Source organism: Hypomesus nipponensis, chromosome 4 (assembly GCF_054491055.1).
Source record: "Hypomesus nipponensis isolate SF chromosome 4, ASM5449105v1, whole genome shotgun sequence".
Lineage (NCBI taxonomy): Eukaryota > Metazoa > Chordata > Actinopteri > Osmeriformes > Osmeridae > Hypomesus > Hypomesus nipponensis.
The window spans coordinates 6,177,144-6,201,590 of NC_140364.1; the positions used below are offsets into that span (position 1 = coordinate 6,177,144).

At 42.7% G+C, this 24,447-nt stretch overlaps 1 protein-coding gene across 1 annotated transcript; it reads left to right on the top strand.

The window, feature by feature from the left end:
• The first annotated feature begins 795 nt into the window (after nt 1-795).
• Nucleotides 796-24,447, top strand: khdrbs3 (KH domain containing, RNA binding, signal transduction associated 3). Its single transcript, XM_084695962.1, has 9 exons — nt 796-799; nt 1,063-1,181; nt 5,279-5,395; nt 8,241-8,387; nt 9,198-9,337; nt 10,280-10,466; nt 15,272-15,354; nt 22,086-22,144; nt 23,308-24,447. The coding sequence occupies exons 1-9, from the start codon at nt 796-798 to the stop codon at nt 23,397-23,399; spliced, it is 948 nt and encodes a 315-aa protein (XP_084552088.1). The 3' UTR covers nt 23,400-24,447.

The window sequence follows — 24,447 nt, forward strand, 5'->3', positions numbered from 1 at the left end:
ATGTTGAAAATAATGTTTTAGATATTGATGCCTCAAGTCCTTCTCCTGATGCTGGCATTTATCTTATGTGAGGGCATTTTAAACTTCTCATTCCTAAACGTCTTAAGCTGTCCTGATTTCCCCTCATTCTTTTATAATGTGGAACCGGCTCTTGCAGGCATATCACGAATGATGTATGTGGTTGAAGCAAATGGATCTGCATCCACAATCCCACAACATAATTGAGAACTGGTAAAACTTCGTCATGCATTTCCTCACTTCCTCAGGAAATGGCACTCAGCCCTGTAAGAATCCGTATAGGGTTGACACGTTGAAAAAAACAATCCAGACACTACAGTGTGTCATCGTGACCCACTGTAAATGAAAAATACCAGCACACGCTCCATGCACGTGTGTGTAAAGAATTAGTGCATGTCGGCTGAAGTTTGGCTGCTCACCTTTCGGCAAAGTTTCCGCTGACCTTTTGGAGCCCGAAGGCTTGGGCGTTACCCTTCTTCTCTCCTCACCTGGCCTTTCTGCATTACCATTCTAGTGGCACTGAAACACAGATGTTCTACATCTCATTGAACCTTCAAGGTGACATCTCCAAATACATCAAAGAGCACCTTTTAAATGAAAGGAACCATGACGGCCAATATTTTCACTACCCTCAAGGTGTACAGTTCTGAACACGCGAGTGTCCTCATTATCGTTTCTTTTCCCTTTCTCCATAGCACATGAAAGCTATTCAAGTGTTGGCAAAAATCGAAATCTTCTCTCAGACCGCAAAGTATCGCCACTGGAGAGAATCATCCAATGGGTACGATGAATGGCCCTGATATGAATATAACCACATCCAATTAAATTACAGCATAGCCAAAAGAGGCTATTTCACGGTTGACTGAGCAGACAGAAAAAAAAGGTGTGAGCATGAGTGGCAACCAAGCAAACTCCAACGCCATTGTGTCAGTTCATTAGTGGGAACAAACGATCTTTGAACACTTTTGGAGAGTTTCTCTGATTGTAAGATGCTGGTTAACAGCTAGTTATTGATGGTTTGTCTTTTTTTATTTCCCTGTCTAGAAATCGAAAAAATTCAGAAAGATGAAGGAAAGGAGGATGAGAAGTTCATTGACGTCGTCATCAACAAGAACATGAAACTGGGGCAGAAAGTGTTAATACCCGTCAAACAATTTCCCAAAGTAAGTACTGGAAATATGAAGGCTTCACAGATCCTATTTGCATGCAGATACTCAGTTACTGTATCTTGTGATGTGTGTAGGTATGCTTGTGTGTTTGTTCATGTGTGTGTGTGTTTGCGTGTGTTTAGAGTTTCTGAATGCAAAATGTGATTTTGTGTTTGTTCTTTTGTAATAAAAAGCGTGATTGCAAGAAAATAAAAGCCTGCTAAGCCACACATATAAAAAAAGAATTGACAGAACTGGGATAGTTTTCAGAACAGAAATGTACAAGACCTTTCCTCTCCCCCCACACTGACTTCACAGTGGTCGCTTGCATCTGTTAATATGATCATATTTTGTGCAAAGATGGTTGCTTTTGAAATTGGGTCTCGCTTGCTTTTGTCATTTCTTTGATTTTCATTTCCTTTTAAAAAGATAACAAAAAAAGTATTTTGAATGCAAAACGTGGTGCACTAGATGTTGAACAAAGGGAACGAGCACAATAGTTAAAAATGGAATGGCAGTAGGAATGGGTCAGATGAAGGCAGGTGGACCCCAGCAGGGCGAGGCAAAAGGCTCACCCCCCCCGTACATACGACCCTCAAAAAATCTAATGGAACATGAAGGTTCACCCTGACCTGTATGCGAGGATGAAAAGCCACATACTGTTTGAGTGATAATGCTTTTGCCTTGTGAAGGGAGCTATTGAGACCGCTGAAGCGATGACCACCAAGACATTTAATGGCAACTTGTGCGACCTGCATCACAGAGCTGTCCCACAGGGAGCGTGGCGAGCGGGCTAGTGTAAAAGAGAGAGGGCTTCCTCTCAGATGGCGACGTCACTAACACTTTCGTCTAGGTCCTCGGGAAATGTCTGTCTATCTGTCTATGGGTGACCTGGCCAATCAGGACAGGCAGTTGAAGAGCCCATGCGCAGCCCCGTGACTTTTCACGAAAAGAAGATTTGCTGTTATGGGTTTGGATTCTCATCTGAGGACATCTGGTGCTGCTGTTGGTTGGTCTCCACAATGGCTTGGTATTGTTCATGTTCATCATTCAGGGCTTTATCGTGGGATACTGCCAAACTCTAAACTGTATTTGTGAGAGCTTCTTTAAACAGTTTGTTGTCAAACAATGACTTTTATTTTTTGGTCAGGAACTTAAGTAATGACATCGGGAGACCTGTGTGTGTCTCATAGGGTTGCAGCTAAACAGATTTGCTTTGACAGGTTTGATAAGTGGAGCCACTAATATGATGTTTAGGGCTCCAACAAGCCACCGAAGGAAGACAAATTCAATTTGTTCTATCTGACAGGTAGCAATGGTGAGAGTGATCGGTGTGACTTGAATGGTTTTTCCTCTGAACCACAAACATCACCTTTTGGCTTTCCGTGTTCAAGTGGCACAGCCATTTTCCAAATGGCCACATAGGCTTATGTTGAGAGGAGGTCGCGTTCATTGTGTCCATTGTAAAAGCTTTGTGTTGCATCATTGTGAACAGACAAGGACACAGGTCGTTTTCAAACGTCTATTTTTTAGGATAGAAATGATTTCTCTCCACTGAATACCTAAATACCTCTTAAATGGAAAGTGGGAGAAAGAAAAAAGCTAGAGGTTTCACATTTTTATATTAACTGCTGGTAATTGTTTTCCTTGTCTCTGACATAATGGCCATAAAGTCATTATTGTTTGACTTTTGTTCATTCCAGAATACGACTTCACTAGCATGAGAGATTGGAAATTATACAGCTTCCTCCCCAGTGTTACAGTTGTGATCCATTTTGATGTCAATGTGTGCTCTCCAACAAGCCTCTTTGTGTGAAAAGCACCACAGGCCACTTTGGAGGCATGAGTAGCCCTACCGGTTGAGTTTCGGTTTAGACTGTGTCCTTTTCCCGGTGGTTGTGATAGTGATTTATCCTTCTGCTGTCGGCCCTTTCCCGCTGTCCTCAGCAGAATTGCTGCGTGCTGGTTTTCTCTGAACGCACCTCTTGCTAGGCTCACTGTAATACATTCAGGAAATGATGAAAAGATGTTAGATGTGCGCCCACACCCCCCTCGGTTAAGTGTGATTAATCATAGATCCTTTTCCTCCTTGTGTCGCCTGACTTTTTAATCATCCCCAAACCCCTATCCCTCTCCTCCTCAACTGCCAAATAGATTTGTGGATGAAAATGCTGTGGTTTTAGCTGTACATGTTGCTAGGACCACTATCATCCAGAGTCCCTCAGCTGTGGCTGTGAACGAGGGCTATAATTAAAGCTACCAGCAACCCAAATGGAAGGGGAGAGAGACATTCGATTTTGGTCTAGCCTGGACAAGCATTATCATTAGCAATTCATCTAAAGAAGGTGTATCATGAATCCCAAAAGCAGAAGGTTTGGTAAACAGTCACTATACTTCTGGATGTAAATTGGAGACAGATGATATTATTATCTTATACTTTTGATAGATCCTGGTGCTGTTCGCGTTCAATACATTTGTTTGTAATCAAAGCATTTCTCTATTTTTAATGCAAGGAACTTTTTATACAACATTTGTGCTTTGCTGTGCTGTTGGTTACGTTTTTAAACCCCGCATTAGGAATCGTCTATGTTTAACATCCAGATAAAGATCATCGGCACTTAGAGCCATTAAACTGGTAAACTCTGAAGCAAATAAGAGTAATCTTTCTGTAAATAAAAAAGCCTTTAAAATACTGCATCAAAACACCGAAAGATAAGCTCTCAAAATTTGTCACAGATGTACATCTGGCCCACTTCTGAAATCACCCATGCCAGGGTTGTGCTAGGGTAAGTGTACCACAGGTGGGTTGGAATTGATTAAATGACAACTGCTTTGTTTTGTTTCAAAAGATACAATATTCCAATATACACATTGCTAGATACTGTTTGGCATTGCTAGACAATTCCCCTTGGTCATTATAAGTGCCGGAGGAACATTGCCCCTTTAGTGCAGCCAACATAATGTCGACACAATGATGAAGAAGAAATAGAGAATGATGGAGGGGTATGGGGAATTATGTCTATTCTACAGTATATCAAATATAAAGACACATCTTTTGGAACAGGATGGTGGTTAAGGAACAGGATATTGGGGCAAATTATGCTTGGTCAGACAATAATACAACTGCTTAAATTGGCCTTTATACCACAATTTATGTTTTACTTCAAATTTTTGTTTTCAATCCGACAGTTAAGTACCTGGGTAAGTATCTAAAAGCCTGTATATAGAAATAGAACAAATAGCAAATGAACTCAGTAGACTGACCAATGCATGTGAGTGAATCACTCTTAAACTTGGCACCATGATCCCTTGTACAGAAGCTGGCGGGAGCCTACTAATAAGCTCTCGGTGAGGGAACAAAAGGCAGGAGACATAGGTGAGGTGTAGAACAAAAATGACTTTTTTTCCCCTTTCCTCTCTGCTAATTAATGACCCAGAGAGCTGTGGGAGACAGCTGTATAACTCACTGTTAAAGGGATAGTGACCATGAACAGGAGAGAGCAGCCTTTCTCCTGTTTCTCTGTCTCTGTCTTTCCGCTCTTTCTCCCCCCCCTATCTCTGTCTCTCTTTCTCTTTCTCTGTCTTTTTCTGTCTCTCTCTCTAGATTAATCTCCAGCTGAGGGTTTTGCTCTCCCTGTTCTCATTTGGTCTTGCATTACCTTAATAGTAGTCTGTGTCCGCTGAATGAAAATAGCAACCAATGTCTGCTGCCTCTCACAAATCTCAAAACACATAGATAAAGTGGTCACATACTGTAGAAATAGGAATGGTGGTAGAAATTGTGGTAACAATATGATTTTGCGTGTAACATTTATGTGGTTTAAATGATTTGGCTGTTTAATAAAGTTCTGTGCTATTTCCTAAGAGATAACAGTGGATGTACAAGAAGTTGTGAAAAACCAAGGTGTGGCTGAGATACTAAAGTCAATTTATGGTAAACTTGAACTACGAAAATGTAAGAAAAAGTTAAACAGTTTGTTGAAATTTGTCTTCACTCTCTATAAGCTGGAATCAGAAATATAGTTTTTGCCAAACTCATCTGTCACACGCAATGTCTCCTTTTATCACAAACACACAGATCCTCATGGCAACTTGTTTGTTCTCTTTTCTAGTTCAACTTTGTGGGCAAACTACTGGGGCCACGTGGGAACTCGTTAAAAAGACTACAGGAGGACACTCTGACAAAGATGTCAATTCTTGGAAAAGGATCCATGAGAGACAAAGAAAAGGTACATTTCTCATCCCTTCCTTTGCCTTTTTAAGTATTTATGCTTCTCCCTCTGCCGTCGTCCATCATCATTGTTATCAAAGCTAATTCAATCGGATGTTGTCTGTGGAAAGGTATCAATAACATACCAACAAGCCAAGATGTGTTGCAGATACTGCTTGTCTGATTGTCATGGGTGTTTTCAGTTATCAAGGATTTTGCTCTATCCCTTTTGATGGCTGTGATCAATAGCCTGCGATGGCTGATTTCTCTTGGTCACCAAGGTGAGAGAACAGGTCTCAGAACATGTGCTGACCTGAGCAGCCTCTCATGTCAACAGTCACTGGAGGCTCGTTGATTGAACTCTCAGTGAGACTGAGAGTTTTGCAAAATCACTCCCCGATTAGCCATTCGTTTGAATTTCCTCAGTTTTCCGCTCTTGAATACATTTAGGGTGAAAGTAAAAATGTTCCCTGTATTCCTCGAAACCCACTGTGTTTTACAGTGCTAGAAATACCACGCATAAGTCACGTAGCTGTGTGACTCTAAGAATGACAGGTTTTTGCTTGCGTGTTCAGAGAGAAAAAAGGTTTTCTTGTGCCTGGAGGGGGCCTTTAGAATGAGCAGAATCATGATGATATGCATGGTTCAACCACCCAGACTCTGGAAAAACACTTGGGTGCACTAAAACCTGGTTGATGTGAATCCCCGCAAGAGTGTCTGAGTGTGTTCAGACTTGGGCTGAAGGTATGCTGCAGACACTGTTGAGACCGTGCAGAGCGTGAGCAGCCACTCAGTGAGGATGTCTCTATGGTGAAATATGTGTATAGATCAAGCAGGGTTTTTATCTCCATGAGATATCTTCTAAAGGCTCAGAGGATACATTGTATGAAGCCCTCAGACTTTCTTGAAGGTTTGTCGCTTGTGGGTTTTTGTCTTGTGTAGATTGTTTAGAGGAACGCCACTGTGGACTGAATCTGCCCCCCTCTCTTCTGTTGATGAGGGGATGACCCTCTGCTTGTCAGAAGCTGTCAACATAGAGTGGAAAAAAAGGCCCTTCAGAGTTTTCGTTCCTGGACTTTATACCATAACTACCTGATTAATTATTATCTTTAGGAGTTTCACTCTTATGAACTTGAACTTTCTAAATTACTTTGGCTTCTTGGTTAATTAGAGTGATGTAAACAACTGAGCTGTCAGATATAAATGGTAACATTTGTTTTTATTTTGTATTAATTGTATGATTTTGAGATAATGAGCATAAATTAACCTGGTATTCGGTAATTGATTGTGGTTGTATTTCCTGTACTGCCTAGCTGGCGGCAATGTTAAACCAAGCATAACAAGTTTGGTTTCAGGGTCGCTCTCGTGGAAACAATGCGTAGTGGATTCATGTCTAGATTCAAATGGCCTTTTATTTTTTTTCCATGACTCATCATAACTGCTTACCCTTCCTCATTCTATAATTCAATCAGTACTGTGGCTATTCTGTTATTTTGCATCTGTGATAACAAGATGCCAGCTGCAACAACTATTAGTCTTTGCATATTTTTCAATGCTCGGAGCTAAACATGATTTCTATTTATCGAGCTCCTGTGGAGCTCTTTGTCCAATATTTTTGTTGTGCCTCTCAGTGTCCAGGGCTCAGTGCTGCTTGATAAAGAGATTTGCGGGGAGAAATATAAACCAAGATTCTGCCAATAGATAAAAGGAACAGACAGCTGTTAATCTGCTGCCATGGGCTGCTCAGCCCCTGTAGGATGACTGGTTGGCGCTGATGCCTCTTATCAGTGCTGTGAAAGGGGCTATGAGTGCAGATCAGTGTAATACACGCACACACACACGCACGCGCGCGCACACACACACACACCTCCCGATGGCAGCAGTTCTGTCAATGTGGTGCTACAGCATACACAAAGGAGCCCTCCTCTCGTAAAACTCAGATTTATGGGAGAAATTACCATATCATTAACATACCACGGGCACTCTTAAAAGAAGGTTATTTATAATTACGTGACATCAGAGACATTGCCTCGCGTGGTGCTGGAGAAAGGAAGTGATATGTAGCGAAGCCGCCAGCAAACAGGGATGTTGAACCTGCTGTTATTGCTTGGGCCGAGGTAATGAATACAGAGTCTAGCCTGTCCACTTTCAACGCATCTATGATCTATATATACTGGCCAGGTTATGGGTTTAATAATTTCAGAACTACCATTTTCTATGGTATGACACGGATCATAAACCCCCATTAAATGTAAGCAACCATACAGTAATATATTTAAGTGCTGTAATGAATGAATGCTATCCCTTAATCCATGTTTGAGACTTTAGGCTAAATGAGTATTATTTTAGATCAAACATTGCATCCACACAATCTCCTCAATGGTTGTCTTTCTGGACACTGAGGATGAACTATGAAGTGACACACAGCTCAAACACATCAGGGCTCTTACAGCCATGTGTTGTTCTCAGCTGGTTCCATCGGTACATTTATAATAAAGACAGCTGCGGGAAGACCCAAGTGATTGATTGGTTGGGTCTGACATCAGCACAAGCACACTAGCAACTAAGCGCTGACTGATTGGGGCTGGAGGCGTCATTTGTTCATGGAAATGAAGCAACTCAAGTATAAGCAAATCTATTCTTGTGTTCTCCGGATAGCGTTCAAATAACAGAGATCTTTCCATTCTCAAGTCACAAACCAATTGGTTGATTTGTCAAGTTGAAAACAGCCAACTTCTCTCTGGCATCGTGACTCAGCTAGGCTTTTTGACAAAGCAGAGTTTGTTGCTTTAGACCTGACCCCCACACCCACTCTCCACAAGGGCAAATCTGACCTGCAAACACCTTTTGTGCTGCACCAACAGGAGGAAGAACTACGGAAGAGTGGAGAGGCCAAATATCATCACCTGAACGAAGACCTCCACGTCCTCATCGAGGTGTTTGCGCCTCCGGCCGAGGCCTACGCCAGGATGGGTCACGCTCTAGAAGAGATCAAGAAGTTCCTCATACCGGTACATTCCTCCTTCTCTTCACAGTTTCCCATAAACTCCTGCTCCTCTCTTTTTCATAACACAAGGTTCGCCTGCTCGCTGATTTCAATCAAGGCATTCGCGGCACAGCCTCTGTGTACTCAAGGAGAACATAGTGTGCAGAAATAGCACCATGGCCTTAAGACGAGACCGTCTGAGCGCCTCTGCTGCAGACACTTAGTAGACCTAGCAGGAGACTGTGGGGGTAGTTTGATTCACTGTGTCTACCTGTGAGTCTCAGTGACACGGGCAGACATCATTCCGCATGAGACAACTCTCTCTGGGACACCCATACAGGGAGTTTATTTACTCTTAGCCCATCTATTATGTATGATCCAGCACATGGCTCTCAGCCATGATGATTTATTTCCCATCATTAATTATTCCTGTAATTCCCTTCACAAATATAGGTATTGATGCGGATGAGACACATGACAATCATCTCAATCGTATTATGATTAAAGACTTATTTCCATATTAATTGCTTGTTTCATTCAGCGGTGAAAACAACTGTGTGCGATGATAAAGCCAAATGGGGTCTCTGGATTTATCACTGGGGGATCTGAAATGTTTTGCTGCCTCGGGAGCGGCGGTCACGGCAGTACTGTAAAGTACATTAATTAGATATTCCCGGGGCTATAACCCTGGAGATAAAGGACATAATTTAATACGGTGTAATTGAAGGGGTGTGTGTTTCTGTGTCTGTGTGGGCACATTCTGTGCGTGCGTGTGTGTGTGTGTGTGTGTGGGGGGGGTGTTGTGTGTGTGTTTCCGTGTTGCCTCTGTCTGCAGGATTACAATGATGAGATAAGACAGGCCCAGTTGCAGGAGCTCACGTACCTGAATGGCGGCTCAGAGGATGCCAAGGTGCCAGCGGTGAGGGGCAAGCCAGTCGCCCGTGGACGAGGGACACCTGCTCCTGGCCCCCTTAGGTATCCTGCTGCCAAGGAGTGTGTGCGTGTGTCTGTGTGTGTGTGTGTGCCTTCAACCTTCAACGACGACGGTGTCTGTGTTTACGTTGGTGTTTGTGTGCATGTTGGTGTTTGCAGATATGCTTGTGGTTGGGGGGATGGGCATCTCCCAAGAGGAGAATGTGTTTACTATCTGCCATTTGGATTGACATTGAAATTATTTTACTTTGAAGTGTAGCATATTTTCTGAACGGGCATGCATCTCAGCGACTGTTGTAACGTAGCCTGCACTCCTCTCCTTCATAGCAGCCCTGGCTTCGAAATGAGTATTACTATGCACAGCTGATTGTCTGAACATATCCCCTTTAAGATCTACATAGCTCCTCCGAGAGCTCCTAAGATAAACAAACAACAACCCCTTGCCTTAACAAGATTCTATCATCCTGAGCAAGTCCTCTACAGCATCAAAAGCATATTTGGAAAGAGAATGCTAAATAATGTATTTTTTTTCATTGTGTTTATAAAAGTAAACATATCTTTTCATCAGCTTTTGAGATAAACAAGGTCACAGTGAAGATATGTTTATATTGCTCTGAGATAGAATATAATTGGGTATGTTTTGAATTGCACCGTAATTAGCATTTACCATGGCTAATTTGAGTGCGATAAGGGAGCAGTTCCGCTGGCAGGTTCACAGTAAGTCGTATGCAGCCATGTATAGAAACACGTGGTTGCTGAAGACTCGCCTGACTTGTTATAGAGTCTGTTTGTCTATAGGGGTTGTTCATTTTAGCTAAACAAATACAATGAGGGAAGTTTACTTACTCCGTTGGCTTGTTATTGACGAACATTCATTGAGTTGATGCACAATCATACAGTACTATAATCATATGACATCCATAAAATGGATGCATCCATGCTCATGCTCTGGTCCTCCTGAAACCTGTTTCTCTGGTGCTCCAGGAGTCGTGGAGGAGTGCCCCCACCACATGCAGCTGTACCTCGAGGAGCAGCGCCCAGAGGCGCTCCCCCCAGCCGGGCCCCCTCCACCAGGGGCAGAGGCGTACCCGCACAGAGGGCACGAGGGGCGCCCCCTCCAGCAGGCTACAGACCACCACCGCCCATAGCGCAGGACACGTATGGTGAATATGTGAGTATTCCTACCGCAGAGGTTATTGTGTACACACAAGCTTCTGAAATGTTAATATGAACGTTTGGGGCAATACGTATCGGGCAGCACACATACTCGTACGTATTTGCGGGCACACAAAGCAGTAAACACAAGCTCAAATCAACACTTCCTGATACATCCTAAGATACTGTGATTTTTGTAGAGGAGTGTTTATCTTGTATGTAGGCGTTGTTGTGTTTTGGTTTCTCCTGACCTATCTTAAGGGAGCCATGCAAAAAGATGAACAGCTGCCTGAAATGAATATATTACTCTGAAAGTCTGAGTCTTTGTGCATTGGCCAAAAGGGACTTGTGCTGTACTGTCAAGACTTGCTCCCCAGGGACATTGGCATCAACGTAGCATATTTAGCAGAGAGAGGGTGAGAGGAGCTGGCCTCACTTGGAAGATTGCCCCGCCAACCCATACCTAACAACATCTGACAGGTTTATTCAGAGGTTACAATTCAAATGTGTGGAGGTCATAGAAAACGACTTCTGGACCAGCTGTTTCCCATCATTGTCACAGTTGTAAACTGCATCCCCCGACATCTGCACCTGTGTATCTGGGAGGGAAAAAAAAACAGCACAAACATCTGTCCGATGATAAATCTCACCGTATCGCTGCGAATTAGAGTCTGAATGAGTTCCTCGCCTCCATCCGAGAAAGCAGGGCTCCAGCACTGCTGTTCCTGTGAGTGCTAACAAATAGCCAGGCTTGTGTACCCATCTATGAAAATGAGAAAGAAAGATATGACCTCAAGCTTGTCGAAATGACTCACCGATTGTTGCACATCTTTAGTGTGTTGCTCCCTGCCTTGGCCTCAGGACCAAAGATCAGGATGCCCCTTAAGTTTCAAGCTGTTTCATCTATGTACCTGCAGACGGTTTTTGATGCTTGAATGATACTTGGATATTGTTGTTTTTTGTTGATGCGGCCTGCTTTATTCACTTTCATTTGAGATTTGATTTGTACAGTAAGTAGTGGTATCAAATTATTTTGAATCCAATTGCTACTTTACAAAATCATAGAAATGTGATTATTTGCTGGGATCAGTCTGGGACTCTCAATTTGATTGCAAGGCATGGTAATTGCATCCAAATCTAATTTCATGTATTTCACAATGCTTTAAGGGACCCTCTTCTTACCTGCCACTCATCCCATTGGGATGGAATTAGACATAACGTAATCCCTATTATTCTGAATGTTATCCATCCATTTCTTACTGCTCACCACAAAACAGGCACTTTCCAGTTAAATTTGGTTTTATAATTAGAAATGCGTCAGTGCGGAATTAGGAGAGATGGAACATTTATATGATACACTCACAAAAGGCAGTCCTGTGGAGGTATCTGTGGGACAGTATCTAGTGTAGATTATGGAGCTGGCAAACAGTTGCATGAAAAAAGGGTAATTTTGTCACTGTGAGAAGAAACCATCTCAAAAGGCTGGTCAAGTTACTGTACACTGTACTTACACACTTTGACAGTATGTTTTTAAAGGTGCTGTTAGCTGACTAGATACACAAAGTGCAATGCCTCTGACCCATGTCAGGCCAAACATAAAGCATCCATGAGTTTATTTTGTGAGTGATCTTGACTGATGTTTTATCTTGACTGGTTGTAGGCTGCAGTGATGAGATGTGGCAAGTTATTTCACACACCACATCTGTTTGAATTCATGGCAGATAAGAACCATAATCCCTCTGGCTAAGAGACAAAGCACTGCTTGATGCATGTGGTCAGTTTTGTATATTATAAGTCCCTCAGAGTGCTCTGGTTTAGGCCTTATGAGAATTAGTCCATCTTGCTGACTCTGAAGGATCGATGAGTTGTAATTGCTGCTGACAACAGTGTAGTGCTTCTGAATACACTCTGATGGTTGTGTGTCCACATGGAAGATCTACTTTAATGTGCAGCAGTATGGCTTGCTTTAGAAAGGCAATCAAGTACTGGAAAAATGAGGTTTTATTGTACATGGCTGATTAGAAGTAAATAATGATCTGTGAGAAACTTCTCACCATAGATTAATATGTGTTTTTCTTTGAAAGTTTTTCTTCAAGTTTGTTTGTTTTTTTGCCCCAGTTTTCGATAATTCCTTCAGTGCTTGGAAACAGGTTTCCCAAAACAGCATGAGAATTAGGCACACTGCTGGTACTGCTATGGATGATAAACAACCTGTCTAATATTTGAAGTGTAAGAGGAGAGGACAAGTCATGTTCTGCTCCAACTGCCTTCTCTCTTTTTCAGTGACATCCCTATCTGTTGCGGTGCTATTGTAGAGCACAGTGTAGCGACTGTGATACTGTTGTTCAAACATGCAGTGCCAGGCCCTCTGTAAGTCTTTAGTGGCCTCAGAGGGCAGGCCTTATCTTTTAACAACATGCCTCTCAGCCATCCACTGGCATACAAATGAAAGACTCACTTAGGGGCTGCTGCCGGTTCACTCTTGTTCTCTCCCCTCCTCACTATCTCCTCTACCCTGCCTGCACTCCTCTCTTTCTCCCTCTATTTCTGTCCTTCTCTTCCCAACATGCTAATCCGCTATAAACTTGGAAATGTAGCTTGCTTGATTGTATTAGCACCACGCGTGCCCTCATTTTGCTCCACAGAATGTTTCATTCAGCTAGTTTACTGACATTACTGCTGTTAGTGGGCCCCGCTTGTCGGCCCTGCTACACACAAAACTAAGGTTAGTGATTAGCCTTAACTGTCTATTCCTATTCTAGAAACTCATTTGAATTGTGCAAAGGCCATCCACTTAACCAAAATAACTAAACATACTGACAGCTGTTGCAACCCTGACAGCAGTTGACACGGTTAGTAACACAGACGCTTCTCTCTTACATTTCACCACAACACACTTAATAGTGTGTCTGGTCCAAACAAACGGCAATAACATGCCATTGTTAAGCTTCAATGTGACAGTTTCCACCACCCAACATGGCCAAATCGGCAGTACCTAGATAGAGTTAACAGTGAGACAAAGACTAGAATGAAACCTTTGAAATTGTAACAAGCTCATGATAAAAGGTAACGAGGGTGTGCTATTTTTGGTGCTATCAAATACAGTAAGCTACATGGCCATCACCCGTGGTTACGGCATGTTGCATGTGATGAGGCCATGATTAGGGTTGGCTTTGCAATGTCGCCTTCCGTTGAACCAAATGTAGTCTCATTATGTTACTGTTCACAGATCCCCTGCAAGCTCTGATCAGTGGGATAGCTCTTCGGGTCCAGGGCATTGGGAATGATTATTCCGATAGTACCTTGAGGGTATTCCCCCCCCCCCCCTGAAATGGAGACGATGTATATGCAACCTCAGCACAGTTGCGACATTCATCTCGTTCTTCTCTGCAATGTCTGTTGGAACAAATCTTTTCTTATAATGTTATTCATTAACGCTTATCTGAATGTCTGTGCAAGTTACACGCTTAGCTAAGGTGTGAACAAAGGACGTCTCCCAGGTCCTTGTATACAGTCTCGTCATGTAAACTTGTTCTGTCTCAGATGCTTGATGGGAACATGAGCATCAAATATTCTCAGACCCTTTATTTCACTGGACAAAGCGAAAATAACTTGCTGGAACATCAGTGCAGTCAGATTTTTTTTTCTTAGATGATGTTCTTTCACAGTAGCAGTTTAACAAAGTTAGACTTCCAATTCTAGATAAAATATTCCTTTGCATTTCAGATTCAAGGAGACTAATGTATTTTATGTGTGAGACAGGCAATGAATACTAAAAATGCACTGGTGGTATATGGATTTACTTTTTATAATTTTACAGAAGCTTCCTGTCATTCAATATTGTAATTCATGGAACATTTATTTTCCCTCTGTTTGTATTGCATAGATTTTCACAAATAAAAGCTTCCTGCCAAAAATGACATGTTAGCAATGAACCAGCCGTTCTGATAAACTTTCATGAGTTTTCCTGGGGATTAAAGATAAAAGACCAAATTTGAATAGTGTAATTTGGCAAGAGCATGTTGGTAATCAGGAATTAGGCCCTTAATAATAATATGGATTTGATGAGTATTTTCCTCTGTTGCTAAATCTCACAGCCATTCATTTCATGCATGCAAATGAAGGACAGATGGAATTAACGCACAAGTGTGTGTGGGGATGAGAGATGTGTCGCAAGGGGTCGACGTCTTTTGTGGAACATAAGTCCCATTTATCCTAAATTAGGACGGGTGTGCCACTGCTTCCCTTTGATGTTCCTTATGACGAGGGGGGGGACCGGGGCAGGGTGAGGCAGGGGGCGGGGGAGGTGGTGAGGCAGGGGGCGGGGGTGCTGGTGGAGATCGCTGGAGCACAAACAGATGTTCAAGGCTCATCTTCAGAGATGGCGATGAAACAGAGTCAGGGCATGAGTCGATACATCTGGCTGTCACACAGTCGACAGTGAGATGAGGACCATGCCGGGGTTGTCACTTTGATGCATAGGCCAACACAGTCTTCCTACGCCTCCTGATATCAACAATACAATACAATGGATGGGATCATCCATATCCACAATGATGCAAGTGTTACAATATGTTGAAAACAACTCTCTCTTTAAAAAAATGTTTTTTTTACTTAATGGGGTTACAGACATAACAAAGAACAACAACAACATTAAAATGATTTGCATTTCAAATCTATCACAAAGCACTGCTCAGTCATTTCTAAGAAACATCAACCTTAATGAGGCATATTTTTCAGTAAGGATGTATTCCATTTGTCAATGTGAACTGGTTATTCCTGATTGTGTGAACATGTTTGCCGTTTGCCCTCTCACTCTAGGATTATGACGATGGATATGGGACAGCTTACGATGATCAGGGCTATGAATCGTATGACAACAACTACAGCAATCAAGGACAAAAGTAAGTAACCACCTCTTGGTTTTCAGAGCCATGAACACTAGGTTTTATACCAATCAAGTGTCTTTCATCCCAAGCTTGTTTTGGTTGTGCAAAGAAGTATATGGATCGTCAGTAGAAAGACCATCGTATGGTATTTTACTTGGTCTGAGATGTTTTAAGTTGACCTTTAAATCAATCCCTTTTTCAGAGAGATTATCTGAATTTATACTTGGATTCTGAAAAAGTTGCCTCGATGTGATTGGCCAAGGTTGCAAGATAGATCTACTTGTGTCTCTGATAGCAGCTGTGAATAATGTGTAAATGGGGGGACATCATGAAGTAATTAATAGCATATATCAGTGGATTATGATGTTATTAGAAGGACTACACAAGGTATAATTTAAATATCTGATAACATATGGAAGGGGCCGTTACTCAACTGAGTTCAGCGCATGTCTTTTGGATGGAACCCCTCAGTGGAAAAAGAGAAATGCATTTGAAAAAGACTGGGAACGAGTTTCATAATGGCAACTTGTGTCAGATCAACTATTACAGTTATTACATTTGGTCATTTGGAAATGGCGTAAATGTGGATCAAAATCTTACAACCTTTTTACATTTGTGCGATGATGTGATAGCTTGGTCTGACTGACATTCAAGCCAACATTAACACGTTTGGCTTTTTGTCCATTGCGGCAATGGAGCACCAAATGTCTGCATTATGTAAAACAGAGGGTCCTGCATGGCTAAATAAAGAGTATCGATTTTCTCATATCAAGGGAACGATCACCCTCCCCATGTCACATAAGGTCGAAGGCTCTCCTTTAGGTTGGTGGTTTGTTTGCTCGTGTCTCTCCGTTTTATTAATCTTGCATCTGTGTCACACAATGTTTCACCTTTATTTTTTGCCTGCGTGAGCAGTTTCAAAGAGGGCGTGATTGTTACTGCACTTAAGATGTCAAGAAATTGCATTAGAGTCAGCTGTAAAAAGAAAAAAAAATGGAGAAAAAGAATGGAAAAAAAAAACTACATATTAGCTTGTCCCCTGCTTTTGTGCGCTGGATGCTTGATGTTTTCCTTTTGTGCTCGTTCCAGGATGTCAGCTAGACATCGTACGTCTCTCACACTGTCTCTTTGGGAGCAGCATCCCTCTCTCTGCTCTGCTCTGCTCTGCTCTGCTCTGCTGTGCTGAGAGACTAAGGGGCACATCTTGATGTGCTGGCTGTTGGATCAGCAGACGCTCGCTGAGGGAAAGGCAGGCTGGCCCTGGGTATCTGCAGATATTTGTTTTAAAAGCGGCCTCGTGAATAATCACGAAGGCTCAGGGCGGGAGAAAAATAGAGTCCATCATGTAAAAACTGGTGCCTAGAGGCCTGGTGGGCTCAAAAAGATTTTCTGATCTGTTATCTGGCTACATACGAAAACTAATGGGCTCAGCCTTTGGAAATGGATGCCTCCAGAGACAGCTGCTTCAGTTTATTTACTTATTTTTGTTTACTTATTGATATTTTCCCTGTCTCAGATCTGTTATGAAGTTAGCTTTATAGGGAGATTGGTTGTCCATGTCTATGATGAGGATGACGTTGGCAATTTCTTGCAACATTACTTTCAGTGATTGTTTACAATGGCAGGCTTTGACAGACCTTTGATTGCTATGAGTTTGGTCATCATGCTGACAATGTTAGTCATTGAACACAGCAGTTGTTATAAATCTCGCAAACAAGCATGCGTTTGTTTTTATTTGTTTGTCTCCTAACTGATACAAGATTATTATTACATGACAGTTTAAGAAGGCGCCTTCACAGTTTGGACCGCATACTGCTATATTCCTACAGTGTTGTGTCTTGGAAATAGATTGACAACATGCACAGTGTTTGCATTGTGTGCCTTCATTGCAATCGTTCGACAACATCTCCTCCTTTTAAAGCCATTCCACTTATAGAGGTAGTTACATTTCATTAAATCTTTCGATGGAAAAGGTGCAGTCATTTTTTAGACAGTCCCCCCTCATAACAGCCTGACAAGTCAGAGCTGGAGCAGGGCCTGTGAGGACCGTGAGCTGGGATCCGTGGACCGACAGTCTCTTAACAATGCCTCATGTTGCCTTCAGGAGCTTCAAGTCTGAAGATCCGAGCTCTAGCCACGTGGCAGGACTTCTGTTGCTGCAGGATAACAAGCTAAGCAATTCAACATTCCCCTAGTATGATATCACCCCCTCACTCTACCAGCACCACCAACAGGGAGAGAGGAAGAGATTTTGTGTATTAAAGGATTGTGTTTGCCACTTGGTAACCCAGATGAACAAAAATCGAATCCTCAACACTTTCGTTCATTAGATGCCAGTGTGTTTGTAGTGTTTTCCAACTGTATGTTGATTAGGAAAAGAAGGATATACGCACATAACCTTGAGACAGGAGAATTTAGCTCGACAAGCTTTTTGAAACGCACAGACACACGCAAGAAGACATTTACAAGTTCTTGAAAAGAGGAGCAGCCTGACAACTATGGCATTGTGGGGAACTGTCGAGAGCCGTTGGTCCACTGAACCGCAATTACTCGCAGTCTTTTCCCTACGAGTGTTTGTATTGCACAGCGATTCAAATGATCATCCACTTATTAAAAGCAGCAAAGGGCTTAAGCTCGGGAGAGAGGCTGACGGTGGGGTGGGGGGGTTGTGCGACGTGTGGGTATTAATCAGGTGTAAGGTCGCGGGGAGACGGGGAGGAGGAGGAGGCGTGGAGAGTCTCTTTAATCGTATTAGTCTGAGAGCAGGTCTGACCTCCCTGTGGGTAATTGAGGAGGATGACAGGTGCGGCCCAGCGCCGGCTGGACACAGGGAGAGGTCATCCTGGGCTAGGCCAGCTCGCCGCTCCGTCGTGAACAAAGCGTTATTTCATTGCTGTCACCTGTGAGACTGAGACGGGAGGCTACGGACGCCCCTCGCCCCTGTTTTCTCCTCCCCCCCCCCCCCACTCCCCATCTTCCTCCCCCTCCGCCCTGCAAGCCAGCACCTCTTCTTTATCACGTTGGCTTCCACAGGGCTACATTTACCGTCAGGGCTGTGACAGTCTTGCAAAGGGCAGACATGTCCCTCAGGAACAGCTGTAAAACTCAATCCAGGATCCAGGTGTGGAGTACTATGGAGGACAGCTGTGCATGTGTGAATAGCAAAGGGCAGTCTTCGCCTGGACCACCGAGGGGCACAGTATTACTCTATTGGGGAATGTACTGTGTCTTCGATCAAAACGTTTTGTTAGGAGATGCATTGTGTGTGGTTAAGAAAAAGGAAATGTCATGCTGGTAGACATGTTGGAGCTAAAAAGCACGGTGACCTTGGGGTCCTGGGATTGATCCAGGGAAAAGTTTCTGCCTTTTTCCTGAGCTGTGGAAACGTTCTATTGTGTGAGAACTTTGCAATACACTGGGCATTCATTTAAATTCTTTATTTTACAGCTACCGTGGTAACCAACCATAACAATAGCAACACAAAAAACACTTATGTTGATTTCCATTCTCATTTTTGAAAGTAAATGTAATTGGAATGGGTTCTATTCAGGCAAGCCACATTTGACACATTTGTACATCCATGACGTTGACCACCATTGTCCATCATTGGGACACCGCAGCAGGAGTGCGGCAGGAGAGATTGCCTTGCAATCAGTCCATGTGTCGGGCAATCAACCGGTGGTCCCAGAGGGACCTTGTCAGCTTCAATTGGGTGAACCTCATTTTGGAAAATATGCATGTTTATTTTTAGGCCATTTTCCTTTATAGTCCATTGTCATCCTAGAAAGTGGTCAGGCACGTCCGCACAGTGGTCTACTCCCCACACGTTTTTGTTTCTTCTTCTTGTCCTCCTCTGGTCTCAAAATTTGAGCCGAGAATGCCCCCCCCCCCCCCCCACCTAAAGCATATCAGAATATCCAGGAAGTATTGCCTGTTTCTCTGTCTGAGACTAATGATATCACAATGACTTTGACATTTGTTTTTACCCATGCTCCCTCTACTGCTGTTAAATATACGACAAAGGCACAACTGACTGGGTTAGATTGGGCATGTGGCACCTCTCTCACTGGGTTTCCCCCAGATTTATCACAGAGGACTGGAAGAGTAATGGAGGTGTAGCAAAACAAAGTCCACTGGGGACATGTACTACATCATTCAGATTTAACACGGCCATCTGTCTAATGGCGCCGGGGAGCGCCACCATCAGTGGTTAAGATCGCCTATTCACGGAGATGACAGATGCATGTGAGAGGCAGGAGCATACCTGTGGAAAACTAGGTTTGAAATTCCTGCGTCGTGATCACGGGACAGGGGTACTTCATAGGCACAGCGTTTATTTCTCAAGGTCTTAGCCTCAGTTAAGACAGATTGCCGTGCCTTGGCTGCTTAACGGGCTGGGAGACATAGGAACACCGGACATGCGCATCCCTGCTAATGAATGTCAAATCAAAGACTGACCTATTTAGAGTCAAAGTGCTTTCACACCTATGACAGGGCAATATCTCAGAGGAGTTTTTAAATGCCCTGGACATCTAATCTTTTGCTTGTGCACATGCTGCCAGCCATGCTGTTTGCAGTACACCAAGCTGTGATTCACAGCCAGGGATGCTAAATGTGTAATACACAGGGGAGTAAACCACAGCGAGTCTTTTCAACTGAAAGTTCTCAGACGATAAACTATTTTCCACTGTTGCCTCTGCCTTATTATGCCATATTACCTTTATGTTGCTGGTGTGAACCAGCAGGAAGCTAAAAGCCTTCCTTTGAAATGAGATTTATAATTATGCAACACAGCAATGTCTTGGTTCCATCACTATCATTAGCGTTTAAGGAATGTTTATGGAGTTTGACTGTGACAAAAAAAATCACATTATAAAATGAATTTAATGCGTTACTGTTTGATTGTTTTAGTCCCAGTCACATATAGAGCACCATGGAAACTTCATTATTTCTGTTTATAACTGGTTGATTGACATTTAAATGTGTTAAGGGGTGTTTGACCGGACATTTAAGGACATGAACTATGCACCAGTAATTTCCTCTGGATCTTTGACCTTCTGGAGGACTTACCGTTCAGGGTAATTGAGTAGAATAGGACACTGGTGAAAAGAGGCAGCGTGGGTATATTGACAAAATGTCACCCCAGAAATTAGAGGTGCCTAACTGCTTTTGGTATCCTCCTTTTCTCCGTTAAAGGGAAAGCATTTGATTTGGCAGCTGTCTGGAGACCTTTCCCAAACCATTCCAGAACATTTCTGAACTATGGTCTAATTGTCTTTGCAGCCTGCAGTGGGAGGGTTTTGTTCACTGTTTCCAATGCGATTCTTGAAAAATGGGTTTTGGAAAAATGGTACTTGGTGGCTTGCTGTAATTTGATGTTTGTTCTGAGATGTCCTCCTTAAAGTGCACCCCATAGTTTGGTCATGGTGAGAAATCTAATTATTTTGAATAGCCTGTCAGGTTTTCTCGTGGTCTGTGGTCTCTCTCTCTCTCTCTCTCTCTCTCTCTCTCTCTCTCTCTCTCTCTCTCTCTCTCTCTCTCTCTCTCTCATGAAGAGTGGTGTCAGATATTTAGCGACTGGACACCAGCGGCAGGATCATGGTGGCACCTCTACTGTGAGGTTTGATTAGAAATCTCACCTCTCTCTGAAAAACAACATCTGTTCTCCCTTAGTCAGTGACTTCTGCATATGAGCATCCTCACTCTGGAAGCAGAGAAGCTACATACACACACCATGGACTGCTTAGTATTTATCCTATCCCGAGATGCCTCTCACCGATCAAGTTGTCTGATTCACAGCACTTTGTACAACAAACCACTTTGGTTATCAATCAAGAATGGATTGTTTCGTGCTTAGGGGGGGGGGCATCGTAAAGGTTCCCTACTCGAGAAGTCTTCTGGTGTTGAGGTTGAATGCTAAGCCCCAACTGGGGCACCTGCAGCTCTCCAGTCCAGAGCTGGAGAGAGAGGCTGCTGGGGTGACAGGCCAGACTGACAGGCTGGGAGAGAGGACTCAGCTGTGATGGGCCACGCCGTCTCTGTGGCAGTCTTATGATGAATTACCTCTCCGGGTCTGAACGATGCCACTGATACTGAATGATGCCGGAGCAGGATTGTTCTGTCAGCAACTCACCGGGGACGGCAGATAAATAAAGAGAGAAAGCTAGAAATGAACTTCAATGCAAGATGGCCTCCTTTTTACTTTTCATTAAAGTTGCCATCTCTCATATATCTCCATATGTGCTGATATGGAAGTGTTAGGTTGTGGAAAAAGACGTGCCAGGAAATTGCCATGTGAAGGCACAGATGTTACAAACTTTTGAGTGATTGTAGCTTGTCTAATCCTCTCTTGGCAGCTTATCTTTCAGTAGAGGGTGTGCTAAAGGCTCCTTCAGTGTGCTCTGGTTGTCTTAGAGTGCAGGGTATTGCACAGCCTCCTTCACTGCTGGGTTTACATATTTTGGGGGATTTGGTGGAACAAAGAAAGACAAATCTGATCTGTCTGTCAAGAGTTAAATAACAATAACAACAACAATAACAACAACAACAACAAAAACAACAACAACAACATTATAAGGGTTACCATGCTGTGCAACACTTGAATTTGTTTCCATGGTTCCATTCCATTGTTCCGCTCTTCCGTTCCATGAAGAAGAGGTGGATGTACCGTGTATAAAGACTGTGTATATCTCCCTTTTAATAATGCACTTTGTCTGATCGCATTTCTCTTTTTCTTCTCCTTTCAGCTCAGAAGACTATTATGAATATGGGCATGTGGTAAGCGGGGAATCCTATGACTCATACGGTGAGTTTACAGCTTCACGGAAGAGTGAATTGTTCAGATGAATCTCTCTCTCTATGGTCAGCATGGATGTGTTAATCATGCCAGTTTTAGACGTTTCCACCCTGTGTGAGTCCTGTATTCAGTACCGACGCTTTTTTATGTGTTCTCATTTAGAACTGTCGTCTTTCATCTGCAGATGTCAAGTCTTTGTGTTCTAGCAGTTTCATGCCCACTAAATATACATACAGTACATGACGGCAACCTTTGCCATGGTCTATGAGATGATATGTTGATTAAATGGTTATGGTGGATATGCTTGTTAATAATAACAATAATGGAGAGAAGATATTACAAATGTATATGTGGACACAATGTTCTGGGTAATAAATTGTTACAAAGCATGAAGAAAAAGCTGAAACAAAACAGTGTGCACACTTGTAACCATGCGGGCACGCCACCCTATCAAAGTGCTGACTTGGAGTAGAGAAGAAAAGGATGTCTGGCAGTTCAAAGGAGTCCTTCAGAAAAACAGTTGATGTACACCCTTGTTCTCAAAATGCAAGGTTACCTTGGTCACTGTTTCTAAAGTGATTGTCAGTTAAAGGTTGACAAGTTTAATTAAAGAGTATTGGTTAGGGGCTGCCAACTGAGACCCTGTCACAGGGAAAACAGGCCTTTTGTGAGCTTCAGCTCAAGGGACGAGTCTCTGTTGGCTGGAGATCAGACAAAGGCTGGCATCGACGCAGGCACTTGCACATCGACAGTGATGGGGGTGAATGGGGGCTGATTTAGACTAATGGTAATTGTGACCTTTCGCCTGGAGACACTAAACAGGCTCTTTTCAAGTCGCTATTTGATCTTCTGATTCAATTATCTAGAATGGATCCTTCCAGGTGTAAGGCGCAGATTGGTGATTGAGCTTCTGTTTGAACTTGCAGACAACGACTCGTTTGTTGTCGGTCCACTCCAGTCAACACCAGTCTTTTGAAACCCTCGTGGAACTTACTCGTTTCTGAAGTAGCTTCCTTGATTTGACAAGTCACGCCAATGTCACACTTTCAGGCAGCACACTGATAACAGTGACTTTCAGTTCCACAAACACATCTCAAGTAGTGGTGACCTACATGCTGTATATTAGCAATTCCCTCGTCCCTTACCTGTCCCTGTTGTTCCCTCTGAAACAGGTCAGGAAGAGTGGACTAACAATCGCAGCAAGGCACCACCGGCACGGACAACTAAAGGAGTGTACAGAGAGCAGCCATACACCAGATATTGAACTGTTTGTACAACCTGAACAGTCCCACATGGCCGTGTCTTTCTAAGTAATGGATTTTTTATGGACGCTCACCCCCTTTTTAGAATATGTATCACACAAAGCCAACTACTAACAAAGAGGAGATGGTGAGAGTTAAGACCTTGAATCAGCGTTAGAAGTTGGTTTTCAAATTGAAGACCCTGGTAATATGACATGACTGAAGGGCACATATACAGTACAGTTGGTGATATTGCCACCCTTTTGAGTAGTTTATAAGTTTAATCATGCATTATATGTGACACTTCTCTTTCGACTGCATAGCAACATTTGAATGACTCCGCAAAGGCATTCAAGTAACATGTTTCTATATCACAGCTGTATGTACAGTATGTATAACAACATGTTGATGCAATGTTGTATTTGAGTCCTACATTGTTGCTAAGAGGGGTAAGAGAAACGTTACACATAGTGCTGTTCTCAAATCTCAGAGCCTGCTGTGATTGATCACTTTAATATGTTAGTGCTTAGCTCTAGAAAGGTGAAGTATTGTAGATATTTTTTTCTGAGGGGTTGGTTAATTGTTTCCCTTGTAAGATATACCTTTACAATAAGAATGCAGAAAGATCACTGTATACTTTGTTGTTTTCTCCTTTTGTAAAATGATAGTTATTTCGTGTTAAAGGGCTTATAAAAGCATGGTGTGCAAACATTGTGGATAGTATCAACTGTTTTCTCCTAACCTTAAAACATGTGTAGGTGTGATCGTTTGCGTTCTAGTCGCCCACTCTAACCATTCCAATCTTAAATCACAGGTCATATTTTATGTAAGATATCTTCAGTCCAAACATGTTGATGAGCTTTAGAATACGTGATTGATGCTCTTCATGCTCTTAACAATGATCAATCTTTTAGTTTTAAACTTGAAATGCTTTCAGTGTAATTATCAAGTTATATTGAAACATCTAATCATTGCAAACTTGTTAAAGGTTCCCACCAAGTAACAGAAGTAGTGTATAAGTACTGTATATTAACCTTTTCAGCTTATGTAAGCCCTTTAATATTTTCTTCT